The sequence below is a fragment of the Branchiostoma floridae genome, chromosome 10, assembly GCF_000003815.2.
Source record: "Branchiostoma floridae strain S238N-H82 chromosome 10, Bfl_VNyyK, whole genome shotgun sequence".
In the NCBI taxonomy this organism is placed as follows: Eukaryota; Metazoa; Chordata; class Leptocardii; order Amphioxiformes; family Branchiostomatidae; genus Branchiostoma; species Branchiostoma floridae.
Window position 1 is genome coordinate 19,453,568 of NC_049988.1, and position 12,744 is coordinate 19,466,311.

The window sequence follows — 12,744 nt, forward strand, 5'->3', positions numbered from 1 at the left end:
GTGCCCACCATAAAGAATGGCGCGTATTTCCACCCATACTTTGTTGGAAAGAGTAATGTGGAAAAAAAAGAAAGAAAAAAAAAAAGAATTTACGCTATGTGCCATCTTTTGATCACTTTTCAACTGCAGCTAAAATGATTACTAGACTAAGTTTACTTTGTTCGAAAGTCGTGCGGAACTCCCTTTCCCGGCATTAAAAACGTTTACCCTTGTTGAAAGTCGCGAATCAGCGCTCCTGCAAAAAAAGCTAACACTGCTCAAAGGAGACTGAGTTTGCGCTAGATCCACGTCTAAATTAGCTCTTGGTTCTCACCTACCCAGTTTCATGTAACACTAGTGGTTTGAGCCTTGAAAAGTTATTTATCTATGCCAAAGAACAACATTTTGTTCCAGAGGCATCATCTGCAACGATAACTATCAAAGACATCTTAGGGCTTTGTATGGGGACAAAAAAATAGTGTGTCGTGTGCGTGCGCGCGTGTGTGTGTGCGTGTGTGTGTGTGCGTGCGCGTGTGTGTGTGCGTGCGCGTGTGTGTGTGCGTGCGTGTGTATTTGCGCGTGTGTGTGTGCGTGTGCGTATGTGTATGTGTGTGTGTGCGTGTGTGTGTGTGTGTGTGTATGTGTGTGTATGTGTGTGTGTGTGTATGTGTGTGTGTCTGTATGTGTGTGTTTGTTTGTATGTGTGTGTGTGTGTATGTGTGTGTGTGTGAGTGTATGTGTGTGTGCGTGTGTGTGTGTGTATGTGTGTGTGTGTATGTGTGTGTGTGTGTGTGTGTGTGTGTGTGCGTGTGTGTGCGTGTGTGTGAGAGTGTGTGTGTGTGTGCGTGTGTGCGTGTGTGTTCGTGCGTGTGTGTGTGCGTGTGTGTGTGTGTGCGTGTGTGTGTGCGTGTGTGTGCGTGTTTGTGTGTGTGAGCGCGTGTGTGTGTGTATGTGTGTGTGTGTATGTCTGTGTGTGTGTGTGGTGTGGTGTGGTTGGAGGGGACGCGCAAGAAACTTTTTATGCTCATGAAGTTCGACTACGTACGCTTTATGCCACGTTTATAATGCTCCCTGTGTACATGCATTACATAATATTTCCACAAAATTCACGTTATATCAGATGAATTACCAAAATATGCGCAGGATTGAAGTTTTTTTCCCATCGTGAAAGGGATTATGCAGACAGAATAAAGATAAAAGTTGATTGTCACCATTGCATTGTTAAGAGATTTGCTCCAGTATTACTCTTTATTTCAGCAAAGAAAGCAAATGTAAGGCCGTGGGTTTAGTTTTTTGGTAGGTTATTTCTAAGGAGCAGGTCTGATCTTCATGACAGAAGACTTGATGGAGAACTTGTGAGCTGCCCACCGAACCCATTCTATACCATGTGACTCACTCCCCCCGCCGCCATGCTTGTACGGCTGGTTCAGGTTTACGGTGTCACAAGCACCATACCACCAACCACCACCATGGCCATTGGCGCAGTTACCGCCCGATTCCTCATCGTTATCCTGGTCGTGTGTTGAGAATCTGTGACCATCATGATAGCTTAACCCTTCCCCACCATCCCCAGCAGTGCCGCTATAGGCACCAACATGCAGACGGTACTTTGCTGCTTCATCCTCGATATAGAACCTATCATATTCAGCGTATACCGTTCCCGAGGACCAATTCTCGAGATCAATGCGCAGAAGGTATACCTTCTCGTTAGAGATTTGATAGATCTTGTCGTTTCCGAGCCAAAACTCGCCGACAAGAGCCCCAAACCCATTTTTGTAAGTTACCCAGTCATTAGCAAAATCTACAGAACCGTCGAAGCGCTTCTGGAGGACAGTCCAGCCGCCGACTCCGGCTTCCATCTCACAGTAGACCCGGAACGAGGCTCCGGCGGCGTCTGGCTGGATGGTGTAGAGACCGCTGGTGGTGTGGCCTGCCTTGTAGACGTCGTCACAATCTGTAAAGCAAGGTGTATGATATTCAAAGACATTTTAAAACAATCTCCAGAACTGGGTAAGATTAGAAGCTTTACGTTAGCATAGCAACTATTAAACATGATTTTTATATGAGATTGCATCTTTATCCAGTTGTAGAGATTAAATTGTCTTTCAAGTCTTTAAATATTGTTTATCTAGATGTCTAGCCTCCATAAACACATTAAGTGCATAATAGATAATAAACCTGTACATCCTGTACATCGCTTCAGCTGAAAAGAGATGCAGGTTGGTGGTACCTTTCATTTTCGGTGGGTCAGGAGTCGGAACAGGAATTTCGGGGGGGCCGGGCGGTCCGGGAGGTCCAACCGCTCCATCGCGCCCGTCTCTACCGGGCTGCCCGTTCGTTCCTGCCGGTCCGTCTCTGCCGGGAGGCCCCTGAAGACAGCCTGTATGTAGAAGTGCGTTAGTCTAATGTCCAGGCAGATGTGAAGATTCTGGTCCTTACGTAGGCTTGGATATTTGCAATTTTATGGTTACCCAATGCCAATCAATCAGGACAAGACTTTCATTTGCCGCCGCAACGTCTGGTTTTAGATGTTTAAGTTATACACAGACACTGACAGGATGAACGCTGGTACTGAAACATTAAGTCAACATTTTAGATACTTGAGGTACGATTTGCAAGCATACTTCGTTTTTCTGATAGACGGTGCACTTTCTTTAACATATCTGTTTTCAGCAAAACAAGAGGTTATGTTTGCTTGTTTGCTAAGTTCGTCTTTACCTCCAAACGGCATTGTCAGGCTGTTCGCAGCTCTCTTCTCCCTGTGGTGCATGCCGGGATCAGATTGAGTATCGGGGCTGAAGGCACCATCCGCCGACTGGAAGAGAAAGCCAATTACTTTTATTACCATGCATTTAGAGTCCATTCCAAGACACCATGCGAGTTTTTCAATGATATTTATAATATTTTAGAATTATTGTCTTATATTTATAATTCTTAATTAATATTCATGAACATTTCGAAAAAAAGGAAACACAGATATGCCATTATTTATAATTAGTCTTTATTGTTTGTAAACATTTCTAAAGTTACCATCGAGAGCTTGTCTCTGTTTACGATCTTTTCAAAACGTATATCGGCTTTCGAAAAATTTCGAAAGTTTAATTGACACGCTAATCCCCTCGCCACATGCACACTCGGCTTCAGCTTATTTTTAGACAGCGCATATACTATAATGATATAGTGTACTATATACTTGTATGGTATAAAATAGCACGCGTTGTTACAAAAAACACACTAAAAATCTAAACACAATACCGCCTGGGTCCTCGATTTCCTTTTAATGTTAATAAACCATTTTCATTCCTTCGTTCTCTTTATCCTTCCTTCCGTCAATAATCAGTCATCCTTTCATTCATTCATTAAACACTAGGTATTCTAAACTGCATCAACAATATTAGCATTTGCAAAACGTTTTGGTACACAATATCAAACTATACTTAACCGTGTTATAAATATTATACAACGTACTTGTAACAAACAGACTAGACTAGAATAACAATGGATACTTTACTTTGCTAAAACTATAGTAATACTAAGCGTATACTGTATCACGCTAACCTGTAGTATAGTATGACAGTCTGTATGTAGTCGTTCGACCATGTCTCGGTTTTCAACTGAAGAGCTAACCGTTTGGGCTTCTCATAAATTTTGATTTACGTTTAAAAAATTGCTAAACCTGTTCCATTGTCTTGAACAAAGATGTATTTTTTTTACAGAGTTGAAAATGGCTAATATATATTTCACAACTAGAAATAGATATAAAACATAGATATTGCAACCGTCGTCAGATCTTTTCCATTGCCTCTTCTAAACAATACCCTGTCTGAGGTTTAGTTGGTTTGATTATTTCACACAATTAACCTAATCTAGTAAAGGTCGCAAGACTGGATTTTCACGGCCGTACGGATTTGTGCGGGGAAACGTGCACCCAGATGATTTCGTTCACTATAAGTTTGTATTCGTTTAACTATTTCTCACAATTTGCAACCAAATTGTACATTTCCATGATAACTTCTAGGTAATATTGATAGCTTCTAGTTCATATTGATTTACATGAGATGATATCCGAAACTAGCAACATAGTTTTGGACAAAGGTGTAGATTTTTTTACAGGGCTGCTAACGTTATGTACTTTGGATTTAGAAATAGCCATGAAAAATAGATATCCCAACTATAAGCAGATATTATCAATAGACCCTTAAGGCCATGTTGACGTTTGGCTGGATCAATTATTTCACTCAATTAGATCCAATTTAGATAAACATCAAACATGCGAGGTATGCTATCCCAAGGTCCCCCAATACTCTAAAGGTTGTACAGAGAAACGTACATTCCTAGTTGATATCTTTTATTCATAATTTTGTACAAGACCAGGGGTACATTTTTTTACTTACTGGTTCTGTGAAATGCATTCAGTCAGATCTTGCCCAAACTTGCAAATTACAAAGAAAGTACAAAGAAACACATATAGCAGTCATCTACTAAACAATCTTGTCATTGATGTTAGGAGTTATGCAGTTAACCTCAGTTATGCAATTGAAGTGAATTAGTCAACATTTGTACCTCAGTTTTCTCCACATGATGACTGTTGTCTTCCCAGAACTTCTCTTTGGTCAGAACCTCCAGCGTAGCGATACGATCTAGGATTTGGTTGTTGTGCTCTTGGAGAGACACGATCCTGTCGTCGTTCGCAGACAGCAGCTGCTTGAGTTGCCAGTTCTGCAACAGCAGCACCGCCATCATCGCCGAGACGACCAGCACGACGGCCGCGGCGCCGATTGCCTGGAGCCCCGCCGGGCGCACACGGGACCTCCGGTCGGCATACACGGGCCTGCCAAGCGTCAGGTCACCGTTCATCAGCTTATCTGTACTCATCTTTTACAAATTAAGGACAATAAAGCAAGGCTTCAATATAATAAAGTTACGATAGTTTTAAGCAAACTGAAGCAAATTCTACCCTTAAACTCTGAGGCACTGCGCTGTGTAGTAGTACAAAATATACTCAGCAACTGAAGATATCTTTTGTGTAAACTTTAAGATATAATCTTCAAGAACCTTGTCGAACAAGAAACTGGGGAAATCCCTTGTAGTTTTTTTCTTGGAAAATGTCGTTCCCTATTGGTTGTCAGCCCCGTTGTTTCCTCATACGTCATAAGTGTGAATATATAATGACTGATTAAAGTTGTTTACGTCGAAGTCAGAGGCGTTCTATTGAATTCCGCCAGGTGAACGGGTCGCAGGTCACACTTGTTTTTCAAACTGATCAGAAAACCCGTTCAGCCGCTCATGACGTAGTCCGTCTAGAGGTATCCTGGTGCCTGAGGCATCTACCCTGACTTTAGACAAAGGGTTTATATCTTGAAATAAAAACACACCAATTTTTCAACTAATCATTGTAGTTAAAATATAGGCCTATTTCATTACCAATTTGGCATCATCAGTGTCATTATGTTGGGTATATGATTGTGTCAGACGATAGCATTGATGTGTTTTGAATCAGCCCCCCCCCCCTAAATATACGTTCCACTGTTGTTGGTGTTTTTGTCGAAATCCTTCGCGCTCATAGTCCGTTAGGTCACAGGTCACACTTGTTTTTCAAACTGATCAGAAAACCCGTCCAGCAGCTCATGACGTAGCGGCCATTCAAAGATCTTCAACGAAACGTAGTACCTGAACCATCAACCCTGACCTTAGACAAAGGGTTTATATTTTGAGATGAAAACACATCAATTCTTCACATAACGCAAGGCTTTGTCTTTCTAATAAGAATTGCTCTATGCCATACCCAACTTGACACTAGTGTCAGACTATTGGATATATGAATGTGTAAGAGAATGGCATAACGTGTCTTGGTGTATCACTGAAGAACGTGCAGACACTTTTGTGAACACGGTGATTTTAGTCAGAGAAGCTTTATAACTCTGAGTGATCGACCTTTTCAAACTGGATTCCAGTGATAGATATTGGGAATTTAAACCACATCGCGATGATGTAATTGTGGGCTGAAGGTGTATCGGAACTTTATATAGAAGACATGGATCCATTTTCAAAAATTACAAATTTGCGATAAACTATGTGTTATAGAGCGACTCCTCCTTCCTCGCCCACCACCTACTCTGCCCTGCACAAAGTGTCCCAGACTATTCCACACTGCTCTGGGCCTGAGCAGCCACTTCAGACATCGCCACCAACAATCAGCAAATGAGACTGGATGGACATGAACTAATGCTCGGTCACGAGTGGACGCCGATGATGGTGTTTATTCTATTTATTTTGGACGCTTATGGCTGTTTTGTGTGACGTTACAGACACAAGCCTAATTTGGCAGTGTTGCCATCGGCGGTCTTCAACCTAGTAGAAAAACCTGTCGCTCTGCCGATCGTCGTTTTGGGATGAACCTTCAACTCTGACCCCGCCAGAGGTGAACTTGCAATGCTGCTATCTGCTTGTTGTACATTTAAACAGAAAATGACGTCGTGACTTGGTAAACTTGAAATATCTGTTGAAATTTCAATCTATCCTGCATACAACATATTAATTATATTAGAATAAAAAAAAATGTCTGAAATTTACAGCCAAGAAAACTCGGGAACATCATTGAGCACGTGTAGCTGTCCCTGGTGCTGAAATGCCATTTTCATGTGATGCTGTAGTTGTGTCTTGGCTGGACCAGCAAACAGCGCCGCCATGCGATATGTGTCGGTGAGGCAGGCCCTTTAGCAGAGGTCACGCGGGGACATTCCACACCACAGTGTAGAATGAGAGTGAAACTCAGACGATGCTGTAATATCTATTGAAAATGAGGACGTCATTCCTTCTCCCAAATATCTGGACCATCGTTGTTGTTTCCTATCAGATGAAGATTATAAATATCTTGCTAAAAGATGTGAAATGTGCAAAAAGGTGCAGAGTTATAGTTATAATATGCTCTTGTATTGTTGTAGCTGAACTGCTGCTTCTTAGATTATTGCTGTCCCTTCTCTTTTCTGCATCTTTTATCCTAAACATATTTCACAGAACTCGCCTATCTTCCTACCTGTCCGTGTATATGTGCATCATTTTGGTCATATATGTATCAAACACACTCTTGGAAACAAATACCCTGTGCAGCTTATTTTATTTTCACCAAAAAATACATTTGAGTGAGCGAATTAAGCACACGCTATAATGGTCATCAACTGCACCTATGGCGCTGTGCAATAACAGAAAACAGAAGTGCAGAACTTCCTATGTAATATGCTTATATCCTGTAGTATTCTTCTAACATGTCTACCACCATATTCATACCATATGCTATATGTATAATTCGCAATGTATATCATGCATTGGAAAAATCGTCTCTCTCCTCTCTCTCTCTCTCCCTCACTCTCTCTTTCTCACTCTCTCTCTCCCCCTCTCTCTCTCCCCCTGTCTCTCTCTCTTTTTCTCTTAAACTTAAAATTTGACAACTTTGATTATTTCTAATATGTCATTCGCAGATACAACGTAACTTTCTACATACTGACATGACGTAAATATTTTTGCTATAATTTTCCTCCTACAATATAAGGTAAAAGTCTCTAATAAGCTGCACAAGCTACTGCCATGCCTGGCGAACCTCTGTCTCGTGTCAGCCACATGGTGATTTACATCATTCACCCTGACGGGAGACCTGGCGCATCCCGTCTTGTAATTAGCCAACGAAAGGGTATGTCACCCCGTAAGGGGCGGTATGACCCTGTCGTGTGTAAACATGTGTGATCACGTCGACCGATGATGATGATGCCATATATGTATATATACAGTGTAGTCATTTTTCGCCAAAACGTTTTCTTAATACATCTCTAATTCACAACTTCTAACACACATACATCTTGGCTTCTACAAAATTATACAAACTATCATGATTCTATCATGTGGCATGGCTGAATACATTGCTCAACTACTGAAGCTTCCAAGGCATCTGACCTTACAAATAGTGAATTCACTTGTTTTGTCTTTATTTCAACACCTTCCCAGCAATACGATTTCCCAATCTATTTCTGTATAAAAGTGAAATTCACAAACATGGTAACGTTACAAGCTAACGCTGCTCTTAAACGCCACAAGTCAACAGAACAGTAAATGTACTTCTGCTGCAATTACATGTGTGCACCATGAAGAATGACTCATATTTCCACGCATACATCGTTAGGAAGAGTAATACAGAAAACAAAACAAAGAATGGATTTACACTATGTTTTATCGCCCTGTCCATGCATGGAATATTAGAATCTTAGAATAAGTACGAAAAGGACTTTTTTGGTGTTTACCACAGCAGTGAATGGCTTTGCCATCTTTTCTTGCGGAACTCCCTCCCCAGGCAAACGTTAAAAAACGTGTGCAGATATTGAAAATCAAGAATCAGGGCCAAACCCAAAAGTTAGCGCTGCTAAAAGTCTTCAAAGGAGGCTAACTCCGCGCTAGCTCGACGTCTAAATTCGCTCTTGATGCTCACCCGCCCACATTCATGAAGGACTGGTGTTTTTAACCTTAGGGACGTTATCTATGTCAAAGATCAATATTTTGTACCTGAGGCATTCTTTCTTGTGGCAGCTAAGGGGTCTGTATGGGGATGGAGAGTAGTGCGGCATATGTGTGCGTGAGGGGGGGGGGGGGTCAGTGTGTGTTTGCGTGTGTGTGTTTGTTGGGGGAGGGGACACGCAATAAAGATTTTGTGTGAAAGGGTGCATACAAACAGAATCAAGCTGAATATCAAGTGAGCCGGTCGTCGCCATTGCATTGGAGCTTTGTTCCGGCATTTAGATAAATAAAACTTTACTCTTCGTAATTACAGCTCAATGGGAACAATACGTCTGCAAGCTGTGAACTTATTGCGTGCAAAGAAAGCTGTTAGGGGCAGACGTCAGGGCGTCAGTTTAGTTAAAGTTGGTTATTTCTAAGAAGCAGGTCTGATCTTCATGACAGAAGACTTGATGGAGTACTTGTGAGCTGCCCACGGAAGCCATTGTATACCATGTACATGAGTCCCCCCGCCGCCATGCTTGTACGGCTGGTTCAGGTTAACGACGTCACAACTATAATACCACCAACCTCCACGACCGCCATTGATAACTGCGCAGTCACTGCCCGAAACAACGTCGTTATCCTGGTCGTGTGTTGAAAATCTGCTACCATTATGCGAGCTTAACCCGTACCCACCATCCCCAGCAGTGCCGCTATAGGCACCAACATGCAGACGGTACTTTGCTGCTTCATCCTCGATATAGAACCTATCATATTCAGCGTATACCGTTTCCGAGGACCAATTTTCGAGATCAATACGCAGAAGGTATTCCCTGGCGTTAGAGATCTGAAAAATCTTGTCATTTCCCAGCCAAAACTCTGGTCCACTGTTGTTGGTTTTTTGGTGGAAATCCTTCGCGCTCGTAGTCCGTTAGGTCGCAGGTCACACTTGTTTTTCAAACTGATCAGAAAACCCGTTCAGCAGCCCATGACGTAGCCGGCCATTTAAAGATCTTCAGCGATAACGTAGCACCTGAAGAATCAACCCTGACCTTAGACAAAGGGTTTATATCTTGAGATGAAATAACAACAATTCTTATATACGCAACGGAAGACTTGGTCTTTCTAAATAGTATTGGTCTATGTCATGACCAACAAGACGTCATGTGCGATAAACTCGGTGTTATAGAGCGACTCCTCCTTCCTCGCCCACCACCCACTCTGCCCTGCACAAAGTGTCCCAGACTATTCCACACTGCTCTGGGCCTGAGCAGCCACTTCAGAAATCGCCACCAACAATCAGCAAATGAGACTGGATGGACATGAACTAATGCTCGATCACGAGTTGACGCCGATGATGGTGTTTATTCTATTTATTTTGGACGCTTATGGCTGTTTTGTGTGACGCTACAGACCCAAGCCTAATTTGGCAGTGTTGCCATCGGCGGTCTTCAACCTAGTAGAAAAACCTGTTACTCTGCCGATCGTCGTTTTGGGATGAACCTTTAACTCTGACCCCTCCAGAGGTGAACTTGCTATGCTGCTATCTGTCTTTATTGTTGTACATTTAAACAGAAAATGACGTCGTGACTTGTTAACTTGAAATATCTGTTAAAATTTCAATCTATCCTGCATACAACATATTAGATATATTAGAATAAAAAAAAAATGTCTGAAATTTACAGCCAAGAAAACTCGGGAACATCATTGAGCACGTGTAGCTGTCCCTGGTGCTGAAATGCCATTTTCATGTGATGCTGTAGTTGCGCCTTGGCTGGACTAGCAAACAGCGCCACCATGCGATATGTGTTGGTGAGGCAGGCCCTTTAGCAGAGGTCACGCGGGGACATTCCACACCACAGTGTAGAATGGGAGTCAAACTCAGACGATGCTGTAATATCTATTGAAAATGAGGATGTCATTCCTTCTCCTAAATATCTGTATCTGTTGTTGTTTCCTATCAGATGAAGATTATAAATATCTTGCTAAAAGATGTGAAATGTGCAAAAAGGTGCAGAGTTATAGTTATAATATGCTCTTGTATTGTTGTGGCTGAACCGCTGCTTCTTAGATTGTTGCTGTCCCTTCTCTTTTCTGCATCTTTGCCCCTAAATATGTTTCATTGAACTCACGTATCTTCCTGCCTGTCCGTGTATATGTGACTGTGCATCATTTTGGTCATATATGTATCAAACACACTCTTGGAAACAAATACCCAGTGCACCTTATTTTATTTTCACCAAAAAATACATTTGAGTGAGCGAATTAAGCACACACCATACTGATCATCAACTGCACCTATGGCGCTGTGCAATAACAGAAGTGCAGAACTTCCTATGAAACATGCTTATATCCTGTAGTGTTCTTCTAACATGTCTACCACCATATTCATACCATATGTTACATGTATACTTCGCAATGTATATCATGCATTGCAAAAATCGTCTCTCCTCTCTCTCACAGGTGGAAATGAGACCGTAGCAATAGTGGGGATATACTTAAATTTGCAAATTTATATATAGCATAAATACTAAACATGGTCGACTATGTGTGACAGGGGCTTTACTCCCAACCATGGTCATTGTCACTCAAAAAGCTAGAAAGTAAATCCAGTCGTAGAGATTGGATTGTATTTGAATATTGTTTACATAGATGTCTAACCTTCATAAATGTATGTATTGTATAACACTTGGTTTGTAAATTCTTTGCCCTTGAAACCAGACATACGGCTGGAGAAATACCCAGTATGCCTTACTTTATTTTCACCAGAAATACATTTGAGTGAGCGAATTAAGCACACACCATATTGGTCATCAACTGCACCTATGGCGCTGTGCAATAAATAACAGAATTCAGAAATGCAAAACTTCCTATAAAAAGTATGTAACATGCTTATATCCTGTAGTGTTCTTCTAACATGTCTACCACCATATTCATACCATATGATATAAATAATTCGTAATGTATATCATGCATTGCAATAATCGCCTTTCCTCTCTCTCTCTTAACTTAAACATTTGACATCTTTAATTATTTCTAATATGTTGTCCGCAGATACAGCGTAACTTTCTACATACTGGCATGACGTATATATTGTAGGCCTTTTCAACTTAATAGAACTTGCATTTACCATTATTAACCATCTATGTACTATATATAATATCTACTGTAACATGCAGTAATATTTTTCTACCATATTGCTACCACATATCATTATCACTATATATACCTTATACCATTTAATGCATGTGCTATATGCACAATACCTTACAGGCCGCACTCTCTTAGCATTTTTATATCATGAACTGATTAAAAGATTTGTTTCCGTACCATTTAGAATTCTATAATTCTCTTCCTACAATATAAGAAAGAAGTCTCTAATATGCTGTACATGTGCAGGTATAATGTTGCTTTCTATATTATATGTTCGGTACTGCCATGCCACATATATATACAGTGTAGTATTTTTCGCCAAAACGTTTTTTTAATACATCTCTGAACTCTAATTCACAACTTCTGACACACCTACATACATCTTGCCTTCTACAAAATTATTCGTATTCCTTTAGCGTACTGAAGTTGAACTTGATTATAGCATCTGGTATGGAACTAAGGACTGGAAAAGAATGGCTGAATGCATCGCTCAACTACTTTTTCTTCCAATACATCTGACGTTACAAATAGTAAATCCCCTTGTTTTGTCTTCATTTCAACACCTTCCCAGCAATACGATTTCCCAATCTATTTATGGATAAACGTGAAATTCACTAAAATGCTAACGTTACAGGCCAGTGCTACTATTAAACGTTCCAAATCAACATATAACCATAAATGTACTTCTGCCACAATCACATTTGTCCATTACAAGAATGGCGCGTATTTCCACCGATTCATCGTTACACACTTCGTTAGGAGAGTAATACGAAAAAAAGAACGGATTTATACTTTATTTTATACGTTTGGAATTAGTTAATGCACGGAATATTGAAATTGTAGAATGAGTTTAGGAAATGGATTGTAACGAGTTTACTACCGTTTGGCAGTGCCATCTTTTGATCACTTTTCAAACTGCAGTAAAAATGATTACTAGTATACTTTGCGCGGAAGCCGTGCGAAACTCACTCTCCCGGCATAAGAGACCCTTAGCCCGTGTTGAAAATCGTGAATCAGTGCTCACGCAAAAAAAAAGTTAGCGCTGCTAGAAGTATTCAAAGGAGGCTAACTTCGCGCTAGATCCACGTGCACGTCTAAATTAGGTCTTGGTTCTCACCTACCCAGTTT

At 41.0% G+C, this 12,744-nt stretch overlaps 1 protein-coding gene across 1 annotated transcript; it reads right to left on the minus strand.

Moving 5' to 3' along the window:
• Positions 1-899: 899 nt before the first annotated feature.
• On the minus strand, positions 900-4,943 carry LOC118423963 (ficolin-2-like). The gene is made up of 4 exons (XM_035832296.1): positions 4,543-4,943; positions 2,698-2,794; positions 2,210-2,359; positions 900-1,933 (listed from the first exon to the last, which is right to left on the minus strand). The coding sequence occupies exons 1-4, from the start codon at positions 4,852-4,854 to the stop codon at positions 1,287-1,289; spliced, it is 1,206 nt and encodes a 401-aa protein (XP_035688189.1). The 5' UTR covers positions 4,855-4,943; the 3' UTR covers positions 900-1,286.
• Positions 4,944-12,744: the final 7,801 nt, after the last annotated feature.